The sequence below is a fragment of the Nymphaea colorata genome, chromosome 9, assembly GCF_008831285.2.
Source record: "Nymphaea colorata isolate Beijing-Zhang1983 chromosome 9, ASM883128v2, whole genome shotgun sequence".
Lineage (NCBI taxonomy): Eukaryota > Viridiplantae > Streptophyta > Magnoliopsida > Nymphaeales > Nymphaeaceae > Nymphaea > Nymphaea colorata.
This window is the reverse complement of record NC_045146.1, coordinates 15,001,229-15,025,490: the sequence shown is the minus strand read 5'-3', so window position 1 is coordinate 15,025,490 and position 24,262 is coordinate 15,001,229. Positions and strand designations below refer to the sequence as shown.

Below are 24,262 nucleotides of genomic sequence, written 5' to 3'. Positions count from 1 at the left end.
GATTTCTATCCACTTTCGGCAAGTTTATCCGTTCGTTTCTTTAGGCGCCCGCTTTTTCGAAAACCCACTTCTATGCGAACCCACGTGACGCCGGCGGGCCTTGACACGGCTCATGGGCTCCGCTCCAGCGCACCACCGGCCGGCATGCACGAGGTCAGCACAAATAACTGCTACTTTGAAAGCTTTCCTAAATTAAACTCTAATACCCGATATATGTATTGATCATATGTAATCTTGTGTTTAATATTTTATAGCTTTGATACTCTAAGCCTTTTACTACCGCACTTTCAGGGTTGAGGATAACCTTGGAGACTTAGTGGCAGCATCGCCACCGTTTGCAATCCTGAATTATATATGAAATTGAGACAGGACAACAACGAAATTGGACCACGCCTCTAACTCGTCGGAAAAAAGTTCAAAAAGGATCATACAGAAAATCCGACCGCCTCTCTTTGTCCTCCCGATCAATTGTCGGTGCGGCGTCAGTTAGCGGCACCGGCCGCTGAGGGTCGAGCCCAGCCCAGACGGGTTGAGGGGCGGATCGGGAATGGAGGGCAAAACCGTCGGTTAAGGTGGTGGTGAGGGGGTCCTTTTGATGGTTAAAGTGGAACAGCTATCCGGGTACGGAGGACATATCAGCGGCCGCTGCTATCTGCTCGGGTCTAAGGTTCGTCATTCCAGAGGAGGGAGCCGCCGGAAGCCGACGAGAGGACGCGAGAGGGAAGAGAAGTGAGTGGTGGCAGAGAACCCTAACCCTAAAGGGGAGACACTGACGCTCTTCCTATCCAATGATAGCTTGACACGCCCATTTCTAAGTTGCCACGTCAGCCTCTCTCGTATCCAATTTCACCACCCCCCCTGATCCCACATCTGCTGTCCCCCCCTCTTTCTCTCTCTCTCTCTCTCGCTCGCTGGATCTCTTTCGACGGCATGGGAGCAGGTTAGTTTTTTTTATCTTTTCCACGAATTTGCGTTCAGGTGTGCGGGTCTTGCTTGCTGATTGTTATCTCTGTTGGATGTGAATTCTTGTCGTTTGTTTGGTTTCCCGATGTTTTGTGTTGGTCCGGTCTTGGTGGATCTGGCTTCGAGTGATGGGGGATTACTGTGTTTTATGAGTTCGAGCGGAGCTGTATAACGTATATGGGGCAGTCAATTTTCTGAATTATGGAAGAAGTTGCGGCGGAATTGGAAGTAACTGAGAGATTCCATGGTAGTTTGGTTTGTTTATTCATTGATGGCGCAATTGTCTGTACATCTTCTTCTTCTTCTTTTTGTTTATTTGAGCGTGAGATGCGTCCAGGCATCCGCTTTATTCCTACTTTTTAGATTTAACGTGAATGTAGAGGTTTAGTTTCTGATTGTGTTCTTTGAATTCATGACGGTCGGTGCTGTCTTATGGAATTAATATTGGGATTTGGTTGGTCATCGCGATCTTTCACCCATGGCGGTGAGAGGATTAGTACCGCTGGCTTTGACAGATGGTCAGGTGCGGATGACTTCTAGAGCTCCACGGATCTGCTAGGGCTGGTCGCTGCTGATGTGGAGTAGGGGACCACACATCAACCATGTTCATGGTGAGTATCTGAGAATGAAGGTACACTTTTTTAAGGGGGAATACAAGGATCTCTGTGGCCATCGTTAATCTCAATTTGGGTGTACCTAGCTATTTTGCTTCCACATTGCTGCTAGTGCTATTAGTGCCAACAACTCTTGCGTAGGAACTTGGTGGAGGACTTCAACGTGTTGACAATAGTCAGCTGGAAGAAGAATAATTTTGGAATTTGGACTATGGAAAGTTATTGAAATTGCTGATTTCGTGTGGCACATATGAAGTACTGAGCACAAGGCAATGTTTGGTTCAAAGCTTTAGGTCATGACCAGGCGCAAGTGCTATTACTGATGATGAAATTTGAAAGCATGCATCACAGAGCCTTATCATCTATTGAAAAGTCGTATGCGTGTTCCTAAGATGCAAGTGATTTCAAATGGTCTCTCGAACACTTCATTTTCTGGGTACCTATTGGATGAGAATAAACCATTTGTTCAATGGAGAAAAGTTGTCTCACCGTAAGTCATTGGATATGGAAAGCGAAAATATCATTCTTTTTTTGTCCTTGTAAAAATTAAGTTTAGAAATACTGTTTCTTTTAGCATGTTTATGTATTTCAAACAAACTTATTGCTTAAAAGGGAGTTTTCAGCACAATTGGCTGGGTATCATTGCTTTGGCGATGCTTAGCAAGATATAATGAAAACAACACCCTTCAGGGGCATTTGATAGCATGAAAAAGATGGAGGTAATCCTTTTCATGTTCTAGGCTGGTTGTCAATTTTCAGGTTTGTCGGGCTTTCCTAGGGCCATCTTTCTTTTATTCCCCCCCTATGTCACATAGGTACGGGTGCGGGTACGGTCACATAGGTACAGGTATGGGTACGGGTGCCGGTGCGGGTACGAACCATTTTTAAAAAACTTGGGTACGGGGGTACGGCCGTACACACAGATGCACATACATATATATGTAAAAAAAATTTCAAACAGAATAACATATTCGCACATATATGTCAAAAAAATACAAACAGAATAACATATTCATAAATCATAATCCAAAATTTATCATTTTTTATTCTCATTCTCCTCAGTCGCAATTTACTGTTCAATTGAAGCCGAAGAAAATCACGCGTCTACAGAAGCATAAGCACAAACAAAAGAACAACATAAACTTTTACATAACAAGATAAAGAAGCTAGCGAAGCAAAAACCGAATCCCAACACTACTAAGCAAAAATTAAGAAAAAAAGAGGGAAGTGGGACATTAAAATGAGGGTTTCGAAAATTTAACGTTAAAATGTAAAAATCGTTAACATTAAAATCGGACAAATTTGGACTCAGTCAACTTTGACCGAGTCTGAAATGACCTTGGGTGCATTGACCGCACCCGATATGATCAACGCAGTACCGTGCCGTATCCAGGGCTGTACCCGTACCGGTGTCGTACCCGTACCGTAAGGGTACTCCTCCTTAGGAGGAGTACCCGTGTGACAGAGGTCCCCCCAAAACTATCTTTTGTCAGTGTAATGCGTGTGAAATTTTTCTGAAAAATTTCATCCGTGTTTCATTCCAGGATGTATGAGCTGGTGAAATCTTTGTGCTATGCCCCACCGTCACTTTGACGAGCAAAGCCCAAAAAGCGCTCCCAACTTTCAATGGCAACACACCCTCAAACATTTTCAGGGTTACCAATCGCCCTTTTGGAGTTTCATGGTTACTTTTGGGAGGTTGCTTGTTTTGAAGAACAAGGACCACACTTTATAATTTCAAGTACTTAAAGAAAGTTTGCAACGTATTCTAAAACTTACCTTTTCCTTTAAAGGTTTTCTTAGTAGTTTCAACTTTCAATCAGTTAAATACTGTCAAGTGTTATCAATAATATCAAAGGTTCAACTTTGGATGCATGTTTACATATGTACATGTATAATACTTTATGTATCTATATGAATGATCAACTGTTTATGTTTGCTGCTATTTGTTGATCGAGTTTGTCATGTATTTTTTCTTTTGTCTTTCAACTGACAGATTAGAATTAGAATGAATGTTATTGTATCCATAACTTTAATCTTGTTGACTGCAGAGTGGGCTTGAATCAAGTTAGTTTTTGTTGCTTAAAAACCTTTTTCTACAGTCATGGGATCTGGAGAAGAAGGAAAACCTTCCAAACCAGCTGCTTCAACACAGGTGGTTTGCTTTGTTAGTTTGTTTAACACCAAAATTCTTTGTCCTTTCCTTTTGTAATCTTGAATATGTCTCCTTGCAGGAAACTCTATCAACGCATTCCTATCCTGATTGGGCGACACCAGTGCAGGTTCCTTATATGTCAACATTTCCTTTTGTATTCTTTTAGTGGTGCATCATTCTGATCCATGAGTTTTAGACGATAAGAAAGTTGGGTTATGGATGTAGGCATACTATGGTTCTGGAGCTACACCTCCAAGTTTTTTCCAATCACCTGTTCCATCTTCTCCAATGCCACACCCCTACTTGTGGGGAGGACAGGTGCTAGTCCCACCTGAAAACTTTATCTAAGATGCGATGCTTTGATTCACCTTATTCTACTGTTAACCGAAGGTGTTTTGTTTCTTTCCAGCATTTAATGCCACCATATGGGACACCACTTCCATACCCTGCACTTTATGCACATGGTGGAATTTATGCTCATCCTAGCATGACTCCGGTAATAATATTTTCCTTTAGTAAGTTGTGCATTTTTCTTTAATTTCATAATCAGCTTTTCTTTCTAAGATTGTTGGAGCAATCTGTTTTCTTCAATGCAGTAACCCCTAACTATATTCATTGTTTTTTAACCTGAATGTTTTGGTCTTTTCTTAGACGTATTTGATAAAGACAAAATCTTTTCTTTGATGCTAGGTTCCAGTGACCTCAACTACTGAAGCAGAAGGAAAAGCCTCAGATGATAAAGCACGGGGTTTGGTGAAGAAGTCAAAGGGAGGAACTGGAAACTTAGGTTTTAATTGTGGAAAATCTGGAGATGGTGGAAAAGCAGGATCTGGTTCAGGAAATGAGGGTATCTCACACAGGTAATTAAAGGAAACCTAAATTTCTTTATTTTGATAGCACTTGACGGGGATTGTGAAATAGCTCTGTTTGATGCTCTCTTAATGCTTCTGAACAGTGGGGAGAGTGGAAGTGAAGATTCATCAGATGCCAGCGAGGATAATGAAAATCGTCATGTATTCTTTTGCCTTATTTTCACAATTTTCTTATAGGAAGTTTCTACTTGAAATTTGCCCAAAATAATAGCGTGCTAAACATTTTTCCATTATAAAAAGCTAATGCGTTCAATACTGTTATCCTTAGGTTCATATTGTGATTGATGCAAATGTTTTTTCAGTATTTCCTGCAGTTAGATTTTTCCTTTCATAATCTTTTCCACTCAAGGTGAAGGAAATTAGTGCATATTCGGATTTGGTTCCAAGTTTTAGACATTCTTAATTGTGAAACAACTTTGTTCGAGCTTTATCTTTTATTTGAGAGATTTGAGGATCTTACCTACTTCCTCTATTTTACGTGTTGCAGGAAATAAGGAGAAGAGCTTTTGACCAGATGATAGTAGATGGTATGCTAATACTCTCTTGAATATCATCGATGGTGTATCTATATTTCAAATGCATAGTTCCAATAGACATGGAAGGTTTATTGCTTTAAATCTACTTCAGGAGCAAATGCTCAGCTAAACAGTGCTGCACAATACATTAGCCGAACTGGAGAATCATGTTTAACTGGTCAGGGTCAAACAACAGCAGTTCCTCCTGCAACTGTACCAGGAAACCCTGCTGGACCAACAACCAATCTTAATATAGGGATGGATCTATGGAATGCATCTCCAGCTGGAGCAGTAAATGTGAAAGCAAGATCTGCTGCAGCTGGTGTTCCACCGGCAATTGTGCCAGCACCAATAATTGCACGAGAAGGGGTTCCTTCCGATCTCTGGATACAGGTGTTCACTTTTGGCAAATTTATTGCTTATGTTGCTCGGATTTTACCATATAATCGTTGTTTGTTGAATAATGTATGCCCAATAACTATATAATTTCCACTTGATCTTGTAATTTTGCTACCAGCTGATTCTTAAAAATTAACAGGATGAACGTGAATTGAAGAGGCAAAGGAGAAAGCAATCTAATCGTGAATCTGCAAGAAGATCAAGGCTTCGTAAACAAGTATGTTGGAAATTATATATGTTTCACTTGTATTTATATTCTTAAGATGTTTTTTTTTCCTTTCTGGAAGTATATTTGCTAAGAGCTTTATTTGAGGAGTTCATTTTTAATGCTTGCTATTTGTAGTTAGCGGCACATTGTGCTTCCTTCTCTAGTGTTGGAAAGAAGTCCAGGTTTTTTTTTAGATACAAAAGCAATAAACGAACTCTGTCTCTCTTTCAATCTCTCTCTTTCACACATGAATTTCTAGCACTGTGAAAGCCCTTCAAGATTTTATGCAACCTTTTTCATTACCAGATACATGGTTTCTCATGTTATAAGAAATACGTGCCCATCTTTATATTACCTAACATTACGAAGCCATATTCTGTGCAGGCAGAGTGCGAAGAACTAGCAGCAAAGGTGGAGCTACTGAACACTGAGAATCAAAATCTCCGAACTGAACTCCAGCAACTTTCTGATGAGTGTGAGAAGCTTACATCTGAAAATGCATCAATATTGGTGAGACTGTTTGTCCTTGTTTCTGAATAGTTTAGATTTGCTTATGCATGCTCTACTGTTTATTTATTCATAGTTCAAGTAAGCAGTCAATCATGATGGGTTTAGCCATGATTTGCAGCAGGATCATGTGATCATGTACTTCCACTCCAGTAGGAAAGCAATTTGGCTTTTGGTTGTTATTCTGGTTGGTCTTGTTTACATTGGATCATACACTTTAGAACCAATTTCTTTTCCTAAAGTAGAGGTTTGGAGATATGTATTTTCTATATTTGCTACTTGTCAAATTATTGGGGGCATCGTGAGTCTGAGTTGGATAACATAGACAGTGAATAATAACTGTGCTGATGAATATAAGTTTTGACAATGGCCCTGTTTGGATGCTATTTTGAGTATTAGGCCTTTTACAAAATCAAATTATGAGATATGCTTTTCACATGTTCTTCAAAACAAAGCTTAGTGCCTGGCAATTGAGGGTGTTTAATGGCTGTCATATTAATTCTCCTTTCTCTTTCTCACGTCTCTTTAAGACAAGCATAGACACATGAATACAATCATGCAAGCTGCACACAGAGTCACAAGTTGCAAATGTACACAGATATCAAACCTATCATTGCTGTTGTCATGTCCATATTGATAACCACACACATCATTATCATATTCTTGCTAATATATCATTAGTATCATCAGTATCATGACTGGCAGAAGTCGCATTGTTATCATCATGTCACCACCATTGTCATCCACACCATACTGGTGGTGGTCCTGGTGGATTCATTGCTGATTTCCTTCAGGTCTACATGTCCTGCTTGCATAAAGAGAAAAGGAGAGGGGAAAACTTGGTACAATGTAAAGGGAATCTTGAATATTCATTTATGTGTTCATCCGTCACTTGGTCTTTTTGGCTCTTATGGTTCATAAATTACCTAGAAGACATCGTGTCTAAATCTTCATCAAGAATGATCATGGTTATTTTCCCTGGAGCCCAGATTCCATAGTTCTAGGAATTCTTGTCCATGCATGAACTGATGTCTCCATGTGTGTGCACTCCATCGAGTAATGTTCTTAATTATACAAATCTGAGAATGCTTGATGGTATTCCTTTCAACATTTGGAAATTTGGAGATGGATGAGCCTCAGGCCTCCATGTACCGTGGTTGAAAGAGAAAGTTTCGGTCTCTAGATTTATTGTGGCAGCTCCTTATGGTTATTGGTTAGTCCTAGTATCCTACCACATAGTGGGGACAATCTGTAAAATCCCGTATACTAAAAGTTGATGATATGCTGTCCTATCTGTTGAATTAGAATTGGAAGTATGACTATCTTGGTGACCTTGAAATGCTTATTGCAAGGGTTTTTTATTTTTTTGCTTTCTGTGACAGGAACAACTGTCTCGGTATTATGGACCTGAAGCACTATCTATGTTAGATCAAGAAAATGCAGATACAGTAACTTATTCTGCTATTAGCAACGAAGGAAATGGACACCCGCGTGACTTATCAAGGGGCAGCAGTTTGATTTCTGGTCCCAAAAATAACAAATTTTTTAGCACCAATGGGAAGGTCGAATCCAGAAAAAATTGAGGTTAGCTGCTCGTCAGATTATCTTTATCTTATAACAATATTAATGGCTCTGTAAATTAGTAGAATTTGTGTCCTTCTAAATTGACGTGTTTGGTTATGCCGTTCCTTAAGGAATTGAGAATCATCACGTGAAATGAATTGGCTGGGGAAGCTGCGGAGTATTGACTGGACATACTTGTCTCTTCATGCATGAAGCGAAGCGTTTGGTGTCTGCTTGAGAAAAACCACTGCAGGAACATGCATTGGTTTATGTTAGATAATATGCACTGCTGCCAGCTGAATCGTGGATACAGCAAGAATCTGAAGATAGATTCAGATGTTTATGAAGGGCCACTATTTATTGGTTAATGGAAGCTCACAAGCATTCTTTCCCTCCAATTTGAGAATCCACTGCTAGGACGCGCTGGCTGTCAGACTCCATGAAGGATGAGATTGTGATGAGAAATTGAAAACATCAGAACGTGGGGAGATGGAAAGGGAAATAACGTAAAGTGCTGGATGGCTTGCTGCATTTGATGGTCTAGCAACGAAATGACCTTAATCAAATGCGAAGACTCTTCTGGGCTGCTGCGTAGACGTCTGGAGAGCAGTGAAATAGGGTGCTCGGTTGTTATCAGTGCCTTTCAATAGTAAATGGTGCGCTGATCGGATCAGTTGCAGATGTTTTGAGCTTGTTTCTTAAATCTTAATAATCTTGAAACGTAAACCGTTTCTTAATCAAAGTTAAATTGTGTTTGTTCTCTCTCTCTCTTCTCGCACACACACACACACACATATTAGACATTATGGTTGCACAATGAGGTGAGTACGCTCTAGGTAGACTTGCGCGTCGTGTTCAAGCAAGTCCATTTGGGTAAAGCTAATCTCGATATCGATAGATGCTCGAATTGGTTAACTGTCAAGCCTGTCCATTCGGTCGAAAACTTGTTAAAGCTCTAACAAGGCTGATCTTGTGCCCCCTACCCTTCACAGGCGATCCTTCAAAATCTTGAATTATCCAATAACTGGCCTCCAAAGCACTTGAAGGCTTGAAACGTAGCCGATTTGCAAGGTGTCTCTTGATGAGCATCACTTGCAAGTGAATTTAAGGCTCGCAACTTTCAGCCCTCAACAGAAATGAATGTTCGTTTTTGATCGGCAAGATAAAGTTCGAGAAATACTGCCTGGCTATTCCACAAAATGTTCCTTGCTTTTTGAGCTGGCGTAGTTTGGCGACTCTATTTACGAAGGTGGTGTATCCAAACGTTCTTCTTGAACACATCTACAGCTTGGTAGTCCTAGGTGAAGTCCGAATACAAAAACTTTGGACCACGTGAACCTTTCAAGGGTCACCAATTAACTGTCTATACCTACGGCTACCAGAACCATCTCATCACAGAGGCCTGACTACCATTTTTGTTCTCACAGGAGAGTGCTGTAGTTGAGCGGCCATGTTGGTGTTCCGCCACTGTTTTTCTAAGTCATAATAATATACAAACATTCAAGAGGAAAAAAGAGAAAACTAGTTCCACACCACTGACAGTATGCTTGAGATGGGATTCTCCAAGGTATAAGTAGTCGTAAAACCAGAGTTGCTATCCAGAATACCCGAATGATCATATCCCTACACTTTGATTCACACAACTGAAATTAAACGCAGAGTTTCGTCAGTCCCAGGCTTATTGCCAGTAGTGTGCATTTTGATGAGTCGCAGGGTTGCGGGTGCTCAAGTCGCTGGATATAAAGAATGGGATCAAATTAGGGTGTACCAGGAGCACTCATTTTCCACAGAAAAAGAAGAAAATATAGTACACCGATTAATCAAGAGAAGTACAACTGATTTGGAAATTCAGCTGTAGAACCATATTGAATTAATACATTCTATGCAATCAGCTTACCACATTCTCCGTCCCTACATGATCGTCGAGCTAAGGATTCCCAAGCAAGAATTCATTCGCCATCTGTCTTATAGTTTTCACCAGTCAGAACCATCAGGAAAGTTCCGTAATGCATCTTGCTTCCCGTCCACATAATACTCTACAACTGCTTTCATTCTAGGAAGCTTATCAGGATGATAGTTTATATGAACAATCACAGGCTTTAACTTGGCCAAGTTGGGGTCCTTTCTGACACTCTTGAACAAAACTTTGCTGTTCATGAATTTATAGAAATCCATGGTTCTCCTTGATGCATGGAGGCCATCATATCCAGGGTGAGAAGGGAAGCAGAGCTCCTCATTGAAGACTGCTTGATCCCACAGACCCTTTTTTGTAGCAAGCCTGTGCGCAACACGATCCAGAAGCTCAATTGATGGAATGGTAGGTCTGATGTAGAAGAAACCAGAGTTGTAAACCCATATGCGCATAGTGTGAGCATAGCGAGCCCACCCCATTGTAGGCTCATCAGAAACATCATTATACCCATAGGCGGTCGAATTGTCATGGCCATCGGTCATGGATTCTACATCACAATCTCTGTATAGATGATCAAATGGGTTTTGCAGATAGACAATGTCAACGTCAGAGAGAAGAACACTGTAGCCAAGCTGCAAGAATTCCCTCAGAATTCGAAATTTCAAGCCTGAAATTGCATGGTTGTCTCCGTTCTTGGCAACAGAATCGACACCTTCATCTGGGTTCCTCCTGTAAACTGGAACACCCTTTCGCTTGCAGAAGCTCACAGTGGCATCATCTAGCGCCACAACCAAATAGTTGGGGATCCCCACGTGCTTGATGCTCCCGAACCAAACCTCCAGCATGTCCTTAACATTGATGTTAGCAACAGCAACAATAATCTCTTTGTTAACAGCCACTTCCTCAAGGACCTTCTGCAGCCTCGGATTGACGGCCGGATCCGCAACAATGGTCGGATTCGTCCTCACGCTCTTAACAGTACCGACATTGCCGGCTTTCTGCTGCTTCCCCGATGCAAGGAATCGTTCCTCAGCAAGTTCCATTGCCTTTTCTGCAATCTGAAGTGTCAAGTTCAACTCCCTGATCTGTCGCTCCAATTCCTCGTTCTTCTTCGACAAAGAAATCACCTCGGAGCCCAACGAGCTAATTTGTTCTGGAGTTGCACAGTTAATCGAACTGACCTAATAGATCAAGAAAACAAACGAGCCACTCAATCCCTGAACTCTATGTCCAAATATCCATCCTAGCTAAGGATTTGCAGCTAGTAAAAAAATTATTTCAAGAACCTTCATAACCCACTAAACTAAAACATAGAAAATACCCTTTAGGCATAATTTTCATAATCTTAACATCTGAAGATCTTCAAAGTTGTCGATATTTCGTACTCATTATTCGCACATTTTTATTAGATCAACAACAAATGAAATATCAGATTTTCAGCTACACATGCCGAATAAGCTTCTTAACTACTCAAGAAATAGCAAACTAAGAACTTCAAGAGAAAGAAATTGAAGATTATGGGGCCTTTTCGTTTCATTGCGCAGAAATTGTAAAGAGGGGTACCTCAAAATTGGATATATCGAGCAGTTCTTCATTGTGTGGTGGGCGACGGATGAAGCCACTGGGGTAAAAGAAGGCGAAGAAGGAGCCAATGAGAATGCCGATTCCAATACCTATGAAGATTCTCGACCCTCGAATCGACTGGCCTTTCGACAAAATCGCTTCTCGCCGCCCTTTCATAGCATCAGTTTCCTCCCGATCTCAGGCGATGGTCAAGGGGGCAAAAACCACACTTCCCTTCTTGAATGATCAGGAAAGATGCAGAATGGCAAAAGGGGATGTTGGGTGTCCAACCTAAAGGGTTTTGGCGGAGAGAAAGGGATCTCTCACCAATCTGCCGATTGTTGGTAGGATCAGAAACCCTTCTGTGAGAGAGAGAGAGAGAGAGAGAGAGAGAGAGAGAGAGAGAGTTATAAATGCCAGAGCCAAAAAGCCAGAAAATTTCTTTCGTGAATTGAAAAGAAGTTAAAAATGCAAATTATTTATTCTAGCAAACAAATTGTAAAAGATGTTCAGCGGAAATGTCAGCAAAATCCTCTAACTTTGGTATTAGCGTAGTAACAATTAAAAAGAAAAACGCATTCGACCGTGTGTTGTGCGAATTATACTTCAATTTCAGAATCCAAACCGGGCCAAAAGAAATTCAAGAAAACTGCAATCCTATAAATTGCATATAAATATGGATCACGAAAAACAGTCTGCCAACATCCTTTTTTTCTTCGAGTTCTCTTAATATATGTTAACATATATAGGTATAACTTTCATTAACATCGTTTAAGGTATTGCAATTGCATAAAAATTAAGTCAGCCCGCGTTTTATACATCCGAGAGGGACTACAGGTAGCCGTTGGTTCGATCAGCTCCACTTCATGGGAGAGACATTGAAAAGGGATTTTATGTTTGAGATAAACTTTTTTCCTATATATAATTTCAAAAGACAAAGAAGTTGTTTTCGATTTTCTTAATAAAGATCAAAATTCAATGAAACTATTGAACAAGAGCATGAAATTAAAACCTATCAGCTTGAGAAACGAAAAATATTATGAGCAAATTGTCTTTCGTAAATTACGTTGCTAGTGTTTTAGCTGTCTTTTGCATTCATTAGGTTAACGCAAGTTCGCTTCAAGTCCTTATTTGGCAGTTCTTATGTAACGTGTGCTTGTTATTAAGAATCTCCTTTCGAAATTATTAGTAAAAACAAGGTCTGGAATGAAAATTTCCCTATTAAAAAAACTTTAATTAAAATTAACAGCGTCCCATTTAATAACTTAAAAAAACTGTCCAAAAATTAATAAAGCTGTCGCTCACACTCGAATCCAATGCCAGTTTGGTTTAACTTGGACATTGCAGCTCCCCATCCCCTTGTCAAGTGCAAGGTTCTCAGCGGTCGATCGGATTCGATCCGTTTCATCATCGACTGTCCAGATTCAGACTTGGATCCAAATAAAGGGATGTTTGGGTTCTCATTTGGATGAAAAAGAACTGATATCAATTCTGACTGGAAATCTTAAAGCCAGAATTCAGATGCTTATCTAATGTGTGAATGTGAACTTCTGAAATGAATTCGCTCTGGTAATTTTTAATGCTATTGATTATCTGGTTTATTCGTTAGCAGATAACGAACATTTCGTGAGGAGACTCGAGGAAAAAGCCGGTAATGTGCGTGTGTACGAGAGAGAGAGAGAGAGATTAAAGAGGGAGACCTCAAAATCATAAACATCCAGTGAAAAGAATACATGATTCCTCATAATCCAAATCTATCGCCAAAAGCAATAGAGCCAAGTTCGCCACAAAAAACACCGTCGCTTTGATCTCCGAATATATACCGGACCGAAGAGATGATCACGTGCAAATGAAGGATATGACACCACTGGGGAAGGAAGGATGGTGCTAGTAAGTTTTTGAACTTTCTCACAGCCCCAAGATAGATTATATGAGTTTTCTTCCTCTTTACCGTAATGACACACCGACTAACCAAATATATACCTCAACCTTTTAAATTGCATTGTACACCAGACAAATAATCACATTTTGGGAGGGAGAAGGAGAGCTTGACATAGTAGTGCACCAATTTACAATAATTCGGGAGAGGGATAGTTTCGATTGACAAATTAATTAGAGACCTGGACTCAATGATTGGCTGATCAGATCAATCTTTATATATATATATATATATATATATATATCCAGCATATCAGTGACTTATAGGTACCAATTTGAGGGAGAGAGTAAGCAACAATATGCTGAAAGAAAGCAAGGATGTGCTGTGATAAAAACGCAGAAGATTGTTAGACGTCATAACTGTACAAGATTGAAATGAGAAAGCCAAGGAAAGACTTGGATGATGATTTACTGATTAATATAGCTGAAGGTTTAGGCAATACAGCAAAGCCTGCCCACCTTATAGATTTTACGAAGATAGGAAGTATATTTCCTGTTCCTGTAGTACTATGATAACTATGCCGTATTGTATTATCCTGTCATTCTACTGTTTCATATAGAAAGTTTAAATCTCTTGGGCATCACATCCACAAACCTAAAGGTCTTGAGGCAGGGCAGAAGTGATGTGGATTATTGAAGAATAGAAGTTGCACGTTTGTCTTGTCAAAGAACATCGGTAAAGGTGTCATTTATAACTCTATTTATTCAGTGGGCACACAAGCAAAATACTCAAATAAATGACCCACACACGTGATGCCTCACCATCGAGTCGAGGGGCTATTTGACATTACCAACATGATACGATACGAGTGTTTCATGAATCTACCTTAAGCTCGTGAGACACTTGTTGCTTGTTGCAGTGTTTAATAAATTTACTCCAATTTTGAGACAGATTGCAGATAGCCCCTAATAGTTAGTGTTTGGTTTGTTTACTTATCAGCCTAATGTATGATAAAAGCATCAAAATGGATCGCATGACCTCACATCTTTAATTCTTTAGATTTTTTTTTCCCAATTTTTGCACAAGGATCTGGATCCTCATGAGTTGAGAAACTCCGTCACTTGCTGGCCGGTACAAAACTTTGAGCTAGTACTCTACTAATGGGGACTTTGCATGTTTAGTTAAGGCTCTTAACTAATCAGATATAATGATAATCCAGGCCAGATTTCACTGACAATATTGCTTGTGATCGTGATAAAGATATACAAATGAGGAAGAGGAAACCAATACATAAGATCAGAAAGATAATCTCAACTGTGGCAGTTTGATAAGGATAAGCTATTATAAAATGCTTTTCTTTTTTGTATAATTGAGAATAGAAACCTTTATTTGCATCCCAATTAAGATCTTAAGAACATGGACCTAATCGTAGCAAGTTCCAGCTACAAATAAGATCTCTCCCAACAAGTGATTAGAAGAGAGAGTAGAGGCTGTGGAATCATAGGCTTGCACGTGAATCGTAATTGTTGCAGTTTGCATGAACTGATGCACAGAGTGAAAGAATCAGGCTTATGTTGGAACCTCCTCACAGGTGCTGATCTTACTAGACTGCGTTGGTATAATTCATGAACATGTAGGATCTGCCAAACACCACTTGTCTAAGAAAAATATATAGAACCAGCATTGCGCATGTTCAGAAAATCAAATTCAGCCTCGAATTTCCATGCAAGATGGTTTTCCTATTGGAGAGTGCTGCTTCTTAGATCCAATAGGTGCATTTCTCAGTGGAAAGCAATCAGCTTCTGGCCTGCCTTCTTTAGCTTATAAATTGTTATATAGTCCTGGAAACGGATTAGTTTAAAGACTGGAAGCTATATTTGAAGATGACAAGCTCGACGGGTTAATTGGCTTTCTTTTGTCTGCCATGCATGGCTACATGATCTTCTGATATAGACTACCAGTTAGACCTGACGTATACACAAGGTCGATTCGAATGAAGTACGGTAAAGATCAAAGAGAAAGAAAAGGGAGAAAAAGAACAATGAATTAAACATAACATTGAATATTCTGCCGTCACCACAGACTCGATCTGCTTGTAGCGTTTAGCCCTGCGAGGGCAAACGCAACAGAGGCAGGAGCTCTCCTTTCCTTGGGAGCTGTGATCTTCCATGTCCAGCAACAGCATTAAGGGAAAAGAAAAGAGAGAAGAAGGGGGATGGGACAGCTGCAGGGACCTCCACTATGTAACAAAGTTCTCGGGAGGGGACCTGACTGTGGAGTATGTGTGGCCTTCGAGAGCGAGAGAGAGAGGACCACTGCACCATGAAAGCAAGCTGGTCCAGCCAAATCACATCAGAATAGTAAATGCCAGTGTTTGCCAGTCAACTGCTCTCTCTATCTTTCTCGTGATTACTATTTACCTGGTGATTTTCAAGATGAAATTTGGTGAAAACTCATTAAGGTTTATTTCATCACTTCATATACTTACAATGTTCAATGTCTACAAAATGTTCTGGCTAATATATATTTTATATGTGCCTCAGTGTTTTCATATGATAAGTATTGGTAAAATGAATTTTTATATGTGTCTGTGTGTCATTGCCATTAATTTTTCACAATATTAATCCGGTAAAATCAGATGGTCCAGTGCTGAGCCTATTTAAGAGCTTTTGATTGTAGACTCGGACGAGGGTACTCTTACCTGATCTTTCATGAGAAAAATGATAGTGGCTGAACAATTCTACGTGCAAATGTTTGGTCCATCAACCGCAAATTTTTTGTCATACGCCATACTTTTTATTAAGAAAAGGCGTCACAGTTTCATTTTTTCTTGAATTTCATTGCTATAAATTGAATACATGGACCCGAGAAATGCGGACTGGAGTTTGCTATATGGAAAGATATAAACCAAGGAGTAAGATGGGCTGTTAATATTAAAAGCCAAGGCCAGATTATTGCTGGCAATGGGTCAGGTCCGGATCATGGTAGAAAAACGCAGGAAATCTGTCGTTGATTCCTCCATTTCTCTACTGTAAAATTATTTGAAAATTTGCTTACTTACTGTTCCTTTCAAATTTCTTATTAGTTAAATACGAGCAGTACTTAACATAACACTCCTCGATTAACTACTCACTCTCGAACTTGGAACAATTTTTAGTACCATCTGCTTTATCTACTGTCATGACGCAATAGGATATTTTTTCATTCTTAAAAAAAAAAAACTTTAAATGTAATACGTAAAAGTCTAAAAATCATGAGAACATAATTACATTTTATAACGTCTTAAAATCAAACGATTCTAGCTTTGTTGGTTATAAAATCTGATCTACATACCAGAAGACTTTTTGTCCACAATTGAAATCTAATAGTAAGGTCAAATTTTTGAAGAACAACTTGGGGATATGCTTGAATGACACCATTAAGTGTCCTTTTGGAGGTGAATCCTGGTTAAGATATGTAACCCTTTGTTGAGGCTCTGCACACACACACACGCACACACACACACATATATATATATATATATAGTTAATTTCATGAGTTCATATTTAAAGAAATTCAAACCTCCTAAAACCGGCTTCCGGAATCTTCTTACTATTTACTGTACTGGAGGTGAACAAGCTAAAGATTCAGTTGATGTGAATATTTAAATAAAAAAAAGGAAACATTAAAGTGGTGGGCCGCTGGAAGGGCAACCCATCCGGCCCTGTGGAAGCAAGTGCAACAATAAAATATACAAATAAAAAAATAAAGAGGAAAAAAAGGCTTCCTCACCGGTTCATTGATGGCAGTTAGGAAGTGGACAATCATCCGGGCCGGGAAGGAGTGGGGCCCACAATGACAAGGGGACGAGTCGGTAGGCCAATGGCTGAGCAGCGTCCCTGCGGGCCCCGCTCGAGGTGTCGCTGGTCGGTCATCACCATCACCATGATGATGTTCATGATGCATGGATGGATGGGACGGAGGCATGCGCATGTGATGGAGGCTGAGAGGATGGGGAAATGCGTAGAAATCACGCGGTATAGAGAGAGAGAGAGAGAGAGAGAGGAGAGAGAGAGAAAAGGAGGGGAGGATGGTGGTGGAGGGGAATATGTTCCCGACATCGTCCCCTCCGTCCATCATCCCGCAGCCATCCATCCATCCACCGGATGGATGGATGGATGGTGTCTTTCAGATTTACTGTGGGGCCCGCCTGCTGCAGCCCCGGTCCCACCTCCTTCCACCGGAGCAGAAGTCATTAAAGTGCAAATCTACACGTGTGCGTTCCGAAAGAACGAGTTTCTGTTCGGACCCGGGTAGGCCCACGTCTTCAGATCCGCGTCCACTTTACCCATTCCTTTTTTTTTTTTTTAAAAAAAAGGAAAAAAAACATAATTTGCATTAATATGTGCATTAGAGGGGAGAAAATGCATTAATCTGGAGTTTTTTTTCCAACCACCTGCTCTTTTACTGTAGTTTATTCCGCTTTTAATTAAATTAAACTCCACAACAAAAATACAAAAAACATGTTTTTTTCCTCATCCGAACCTTTAGGTGTACCTTTTTATGTTATTTGACAAGACTACTTTAGCATATATTTTCTTGAAATGTTTGCCATGAACTTTTGCCCACAAAGTTGTTGGCTTTTCGTGTTTCTTCACTCAAAAAACACATAAACGTGTCAAAATAAGTAATTAAATCTATTATGTTTCATCGTATAGAACATAATAAAGGTATCATCGATTCGAATTGAATGGAAAATGCATCAAGCCGGTAAATAATATTGTCTAACCCCACATAATATGTGTGTGCGCGTTCACACACACAATTACACACAAATATTGTGTAAATACGAGACCACTAACATAAGAAAACACAAACATCATAATTTTGTGTTGAAAAAACATTATAAACAAAATATGAGCATGGTAATGTGTCTGTAAATAGTAATTCAACGTAAATCATGTTTTAATTCAAGTTATTTCCGTAAAGAAAAATTGATGTTTCTATTATCAAAATTTTTTATGCTATAAGAGACATTCATTTTTCTTATTATTAAACAACATGATTAAAGTAAAAAAAAAAAAAAAAAACTGATTTAATACATGTTCCTTGTCAAGTCTCCCAAGGTTATATCCATAATAAGGTTAAGTTATATAAAAAAACAGTTTTCAGGATGATTTTTAATAGGTATTGTTTTTGTCTTTAGTATATCCTAATTACTTTATATAAAAGGGCTCGAATTCATCCGATCGGCAAAACAGCCCGAGATCGAACGGTGGGGATGAAATATCCTTCAAATGGGCGGGATAGAAGGGACAGAAAGCCCCGCCACCCCTTCTTTCATTCTCCTTCCCGCTCTTCGTCCTTTCGCCTCCCGTCTTCCCGGCTCTTCCCCCTTCTCCCTCCGTCTGCAACACCACCCATTATCCCAAATCGGCCGTCCGACCGCCCTGCCGGCCGTCGAGGCATCCGTCGAATCAAACATATGTGGCAAACCAGCAGCAAATTAAACGCCTGCAGTTCGAGGAGGTTAGTAGAAGAAATGTGCCTGGACCATGGTGGTTGCCTGCTCCACCGATTGATACGTTCCAATGCATGATGTTGCTCAGTGTAATCTTTATGCCTATTCTGTCACTCTTGAAACAGCGAAGAAAATGTTCACATATTCACAATTTTGGGCGAATAGTCTAATAATATATAAAGTTCTGGTCTCCCTTCGAGATTTTCAAGCGTCTTATTTCAATGAAAACTATGAACAATATGCACAAATACTTTGTAGCGATGAATGGTGGCAATAAACCATTGTAATAACAAATCTGCTAGACCTGGGACTCAACTAATGGGTCGCCCACTCTTTGTTGTGCCCTGTGGTAGAAAGAGGGATGAAGACAGCAAACATCCTGGTCTCGATGTGTCTAAAGAAAGTCATGTGCGTTGATGGCGCCGCAGAGCATAGGAAACCAATGTGAGAGAAAGATTGTTCCAAAACTTGAAAAACTTTCTCAGAATTGCAGACGGAGGAGGAAAGGGGGAGGAGAGAGAGAGGGCGGGGGCAAATGGCTCGAAAATGAAACGTTTTGTCCCCCGTTCTCCCGCCCATCACCCCTGATTTTGATTTCAGCCGTCTGATCTGGTCCAGATCGGTGGACCGGTCGAGTTGATTTGCCCGGGTTAATCGAACTCATATATATATATATATATATATCTAGAGAGAGAGAGAGAGAGAGAGAGAGAGGAATATGGTCCCAAGCTGGGCAGCATAAAAGAAATCAAGTTGTTAAGACAGCTCAAATCAAGTTGCACAAATTGTATCACCCAAGCACCCACCCTAGTTGAGTAATCACAGAGCTCTTCAAGTGGAGGCAGTCAGCGTCCCCTCAAACTGAGCTGATTTGGTTGTGAACTCCGTTGACATGCATATATTTGGTGATGGAGACGCATCGGCGTTTGTGTCCCTGCAACTTGTTCATCATTGGTCACACCAGCCATGATCCTGCATGTGGCCTGTATAATCAGATAATGGGTGCATGCTGTGGGGGACTATTGGGCTACTGCAACTCTGAAATGTGGTGAGTAATGGGTCTACCAGGCAAACTCATGTGCCTTTCTACGATGCTGGAATGTTCTCTGCCTTTGCTAAATATTGGCCACACAGTCCTTGATGGCGATCATGACATGAGGTTCAAGGCCTCTGTGGATGAAAAATCATCGCAGGGAGGGATCAAGGGGAAGGAATTGGGGATTCACTGCGGCTAGAGCGGACCACTTTGACCTGCGTATGCATTTACAAGGCCAGGACATACACTACAGTGAAAAAGGTCAACATTTGATTTTCTTTCACTGTATATATTGTTCATTCATTGTCTTTTCATACTGGAGAAACCATTTTCTAAAGTGAATGATCCAGGTATCAATGGTGGTCCACCTTTTGCTGCCAGGAAAGTTGGGGAGGATTTCTTCTCTGTGAGGATATCAGACCCATAAGCTTCACAAGGTAGGAAGAAAGCAATCCCATTCTTTTTTTCAAAAACTTATCTTCTTCAATGCATGAAGTGGTGGCCTGTGACTCTGTGAGGGTCGAATACATGAGCAGGGTGTTTGATTTGAACCCAACACGCACCACCCTCTACTTATTTTTGGGTCATCTCATTATGCACGATGAGTGTTGGTTGAATTGTTATATGATGAAGCTTGCTGTAAATCCCAAGATTTGATCCTTGACTCCTAAGAGTGATTCATATATCATAGACTTCTAAAAGGACTGCAGTGATTAGAACTAGCAGACCAAATAATTTTCCATTTAATTATCAATGTGCTGGTCTTGTTGTCACACAGTTAGCGGCAGAACATTGCAAAACATCGTTGAGGAGCGTCGATTGAGTCAAAATTCATCACGGGCATTGTGCTCGCATCTGTTCCCTTAATAGTTTAATAATTGATGCTTAAGAATGTCTTTGTTCACGAATTTTGTAACAGAGGCCCATTGATCATCCACAGGGGGTTCCACACCTAAAGGATGTCGGAAAGGACAATAATATATACTGCAGAGGTGTCAATAGCTATCAAAAGCCTTTCCTACACAACTCTTCACCCTTGTTTCCATTTTTTATTTGCATTTCACATGATATTGCCGCTATTTATCAAGCTGGCGTTGCGTATTGCCGCAATTTTCTGCCCCAAGGCAAAGTCTAGTGACGATAAAATTTTCATCTATCATTTTGATGAATCAATAATTCGAAGATCCTGTAATTTTTTTTATGAATCTATAATTCTCAGTTCCTTTATTTTTTTTTTTGCAAACCTAGTCGATGCGCCCTTCAACTTTAATGAGAGGATACAACAAAAGGAAAAAGTAAACATAGCTTTTTCCCTTATACATAGTGTCTTCCACCCGTTCCTTGAGAATGATTTCAATGTCGTAGATTTATTTTGTAAGATTAAGGTTCTGAATATATATATAAATATGTTGAATTGAAACGGAAAAAAAATGGAGCGTGATCTTTTAATTCCTCGTGGGTGTAGCCTTTTGGGCCGAACCACGTATATTTCTTGTCTCTTTTTCCTTCTTCCTCCCTTGACTTTGCTGACTTTTTTTTTAAAAAAAAATTATTTTCCGTTCACATCTGCTCTCAAAGTGCAAAATCTAGTAGAAATATCCATCTCAAACAACAGGCGTAACAATCTTTTGATGAGAAACAACTGTTCGCACTCCAAAATCCGTGTATCCTTCATCAAATGATCCAATTAAATAGTTGAAGATGCCTGAGTGATCGCGAGTATGTTGAAACAAGCTCACATAATTAGCAACTGTAAGATAATTAACTTGGGAATTAGGGCTAGTCATTCTAAGAAGCCATTTGACATTAGGAACACCTTGTGAGGGTTTCGTGAGTCTGCCACAAATTTGGAATAGATTCATAAAACACTTGAATAAGTGTTATATAAATCTACCCCAAATTTATGGGGATTTGTAAAACTCTTACATGCGGTTCTCAATGCCAAACAGCCCCAAAGGGATTCTAAAACTGCTACCAAACTTCAATGTTGAGTAGGTGCTTTGAATGGACAATGATACCATAAATATTTAACTACCTGTTGTCCCCTATATCTGAGAAGAATGGTGCAAAAAAGGTCAATATTCCATTGTTTTCTGAAGGCACAACAAATTAAGGTATTAAAGATGCACATACTAGCCTCTAATAGAACACACATAGTGGCAATGCATTGGACATTTGTCACTCTTTCCTTGTTGATTGGGAAAGAAGAGGAGGGGGGAGGCTATTGCGTGCATCAAATCTCATTTCTGAAGTATCCTTTTTTCTTTTTTTTTTTTTCTTTTTGATGCTGTTTTGACTTGCTATCATTGTTCGGATAAGCGGGAGGCCATTCTCACAGCATGAGTGAAGGCGGAAATCCCGTCACAGTCCAGAATTGTTTTATGGTGCCTTATGATGACATTTTTGGTATGCTTCAACTTGCATATCGATACCCCTCCTTTTGCAGCACAAAACACAAAGAATTAATGTCATAAGAGTTCAAAACAAATACAGCCGTCATTCCAACCATAACACCCACCTTCTTGAGAATTGACTTTACCACCATTGTTATTATCATGAGCTACCTACCAATAGTTTCACGATCGCTCTTCAAATGGAAGAACAACTCTGAATTAACCATTAGCTAGCCCCAAGTGGTGTTCTCCTAAAGGTTGGGCTTGGGCTGCAGTAAAAGCACTTCGAATCCCATGAGAGCCACCTTCTACTCAAACCCGTAGGCCTTGGTGCAAGTAGTAGCCACGGGGGTTTATGCTACCAGGAGTGCGACTAAGCCCCACCGTGTTGTTTTTTCGTGTCAAGAACAAATTTTGAATGAATAATTTGTCGTTACAGAGTCCAATCTAACAGGAAAAAGGTCATCGTCATAAGCAAGTACCCCATCGATAGTAAGAAAGTCTTTAGATATGTTAAAATACAAGAACAAGGACTTGAGTATGCCAGAAAAATAATTAAAAGTGGTGCAATTGGGTTCTATCACAACAAAATTTAATATGTATAGTGACAGTGGGTATGGGAATGGAAAGATTGTTGTACTTAAGGTATGAAAATGTTTTTGAAATAATCTGCCTACATTTAAAAGTTTCAATTAAATACATTAATAGTCGAATGGGCTTGAGTCCCATACTACTTATTATCCTGGTGCTCATGTATTTGCGTGGCGTCTATCCTTTACCCTAAGGACAAAGCGATGAGAAGATCAATCTGCTCTCCTTCATTTGCTTCTAAAAGTGAGTGATACTAATTCAACTTAAGCTCAATTAAATTTGCCAGTTTAGGAAGAATAAAGACAAGTTCCTATTTGGAGGGAAACAATCACTCGTGGATATGCGGTACAAGCAAAAATATATAGTCTGATCGAGTTTATTCATTACATCTCATATTTATAATGCGCATTTCAAAAGCCGATGGTCAGATGATGTTAATTTGTGCTTCATTTTTTTGGACATAAGAAAATTGAAGGATGTAAATTCAATTTCTTAGCTTTTTAACAATAGGTGTGCTTCATTTGCAAAATGTAATGGACAATTCGTTTTGAGCAGGACAACACTATCTACTAAGTGGAAATGTGACGCAGAGATTAGGAGCCGAATCTTGCAGATTTGAACCACTAAACCACAAAAGTTGCAAGGAACTAAAAATCCACTTTAAATAACAAGAAAAGATAATAAAGCTTGATCTCACACTTCAACGTCATTATATAAAGGCAGGGATGGACCTTGGATATGGAGCCATCTGAACAAGATTTGGATCATTGGATCCAAATACATGTAATTTGGATTTTAAATACAGATAAAGATCTAAACAGCAGTTTCAAACACAAAACTCTCCATGAGCGCCCATGGATTCGGCTTTTTTTTGAGATTTGAGTACGCCTGCTGCATCAAAACGTAAGAAAATGAAGATGATGATGGGCCTTGGAATGCAACACGCAGCTACCTAATCATGAAGTACGTTTTCCAGATATAAGCAAAGCGCGAACCTTGTTCTGTAATCATAATTTATTCTCTCTCAGAGGATACATGCACTTTAGTATGCGGGAAGGGATCTGGTTCAATTTATTTCAGAAATCAATCTTTCAGGTCGATCGCTTTTCAAAAGTTGAACCACTTGCTTGTGGTTAACATAAATAGAAACCTAAATTTCTTGTTTGGATCATTTTTCGTTTGTGTATCTCAGAAGATTTTATAACTACAAAGCTTCAAATATTCTAGATGTACCACTGAACGTTCGACCTTCATAAAATTAAATAATTATATGCAGAGATCAGAAGGTACTAGTTTATTATCCATTTCCAAACTTTGATCCATGTATTGCATCTGTACAGTCAAGATTTTGTGAAGAAAAATCGAAAAATTTTGATCAACTAACTTGCAGATGTTCCATACTCTTACGAGTTGATAAGACTGTGGATGAGTTAAATAACAGAAACAAGTGTTTGGGCATCTAGAATTATGACAGAAGCGACAGTTTTCTTTAAGAAACCAGTCGTTCGGTCGGCTGCTTGATCGAGAATCGCAGGCGGAAGAGATGATTTTGTTGCTGAGAAACAAGTTCTAGTAAATGGCAGTTGACAAAC

At 39.7% G+C, this 24,262-nt stretch overlaps 2 protein-coding genes across 5 annotated transcripts; one reads left to right on the top strand and one right to left on the bottom strand.

Annotated features, from left to right (window-relative positions):
- Positions 1-135: 135 nt before the first annotated feature.
- LOC116260447 (G-box-binding factor 1) lies at positions 136-8,558 on the top strand. Of its 4 annotated transcripts, XM_031638795.2 has the most exons (15): positions 136-153; positions 292-940; positions 1,461-1,574; positions 3,629-3,732; positions 3,812-3,859; positions 3,958-4,050; positions 4,142-4,228; positions 4,423-4,592; positions 4,688-4,745; positions 5,092-5,131; positions 5,232-5,512; positions 5,658-5,735; positions 6,111-6,236; positions 7,616-7,817; positions 7,928-8,558. In XM_031638795.2, exons 4-14 carry the CDS (start codon positions 3,682-3,684, stop codon positions 7,814-7,816), a joined length of 1,233 nt encoding a protein of 410 aa, XP_031494655.1. In that variant the 5' UTR covers positions 136-153; positions 292-940; positions 1,461-1,574; positions 3,629-3,681; the 3' UTR covers position 7,817; positions 7,928-8,558. The 4 variants fall into 4 exon arrangements, with proteins under 4 accessions (XP_031494655.1, XP_031494653.1, XP_031494656.1 ...); XM_031638793.2 differs by lacking the exon at positions 1,461-1,574 and having other exon boundaries at positions 137-153; XM_031638796.2 differs by lacking the exons at positions 136-153; positions 292-940 and adding an exon at positions 953-1,210.
- Positions 8,559-9,534: 976 nt separating this feature from the next.
- On the bottom strand, positions 9,535-11,699 carry LOC116259863 (arabinosyltransferase RRA2-like). Its single transcript, XM_031637823.2, has 2 exons — positions 11,272-11,699; positions 9,535-10,889 (listed from the first exon to the last, which is right to left on the bottom strand). Exons 1-2 carry the CDS (start codon positions 11,446-11,448, stop codon positions 9,771-9,773), a joined length of 1,296 nt encoding a protein of 431 aa, XP_031493683.1. The 5' UTR covers positions 11,449-11,699; the 3' UTR covers positions 9,535-9,770.
- Positions 11,700-24,262: the final 12,563 nt, after the last annotated feature.

Bases quoted from the DNA above. Each gene is read 5' to 3' on its own strand.
- LOC116260447 (XM_031638795.2), top strand. From the start codon at position 3,682: ATGGGATCTGGAGAAGAAGGAAAACCTTCCAAACCAGCTGCTTCAACA. The intron at 5,736-6,110 runs GTATGTTGGAAA...TATTCTGTGCAG, and splicing joins GATCAAGGCTTCGTAAACAA to GCAGAGTGCGAAGAACTAGC. The intron at 6,237-7,615 runs GTGAGACTGTTT...TTTCTGTGACAG, and splicing joins CTGAAAATGCATCAATATTG to GAACAACTGTCTCGGTATTA.
- LOC116259863 (XM_031637823.2), bottom strand. From the start codon at position 11,448: ATGAAAGGGCGGCGAGAAGCGATTTTGTCGAAAGGCCAGTCGATTCGA. The intron at 10,890-11,271 runs GTACCCCTCTTT...TTGATCTATTAG, and splicing joins TCGATATATCCAATTTTGAG to GTCAGTTCGATTAACTGTGC.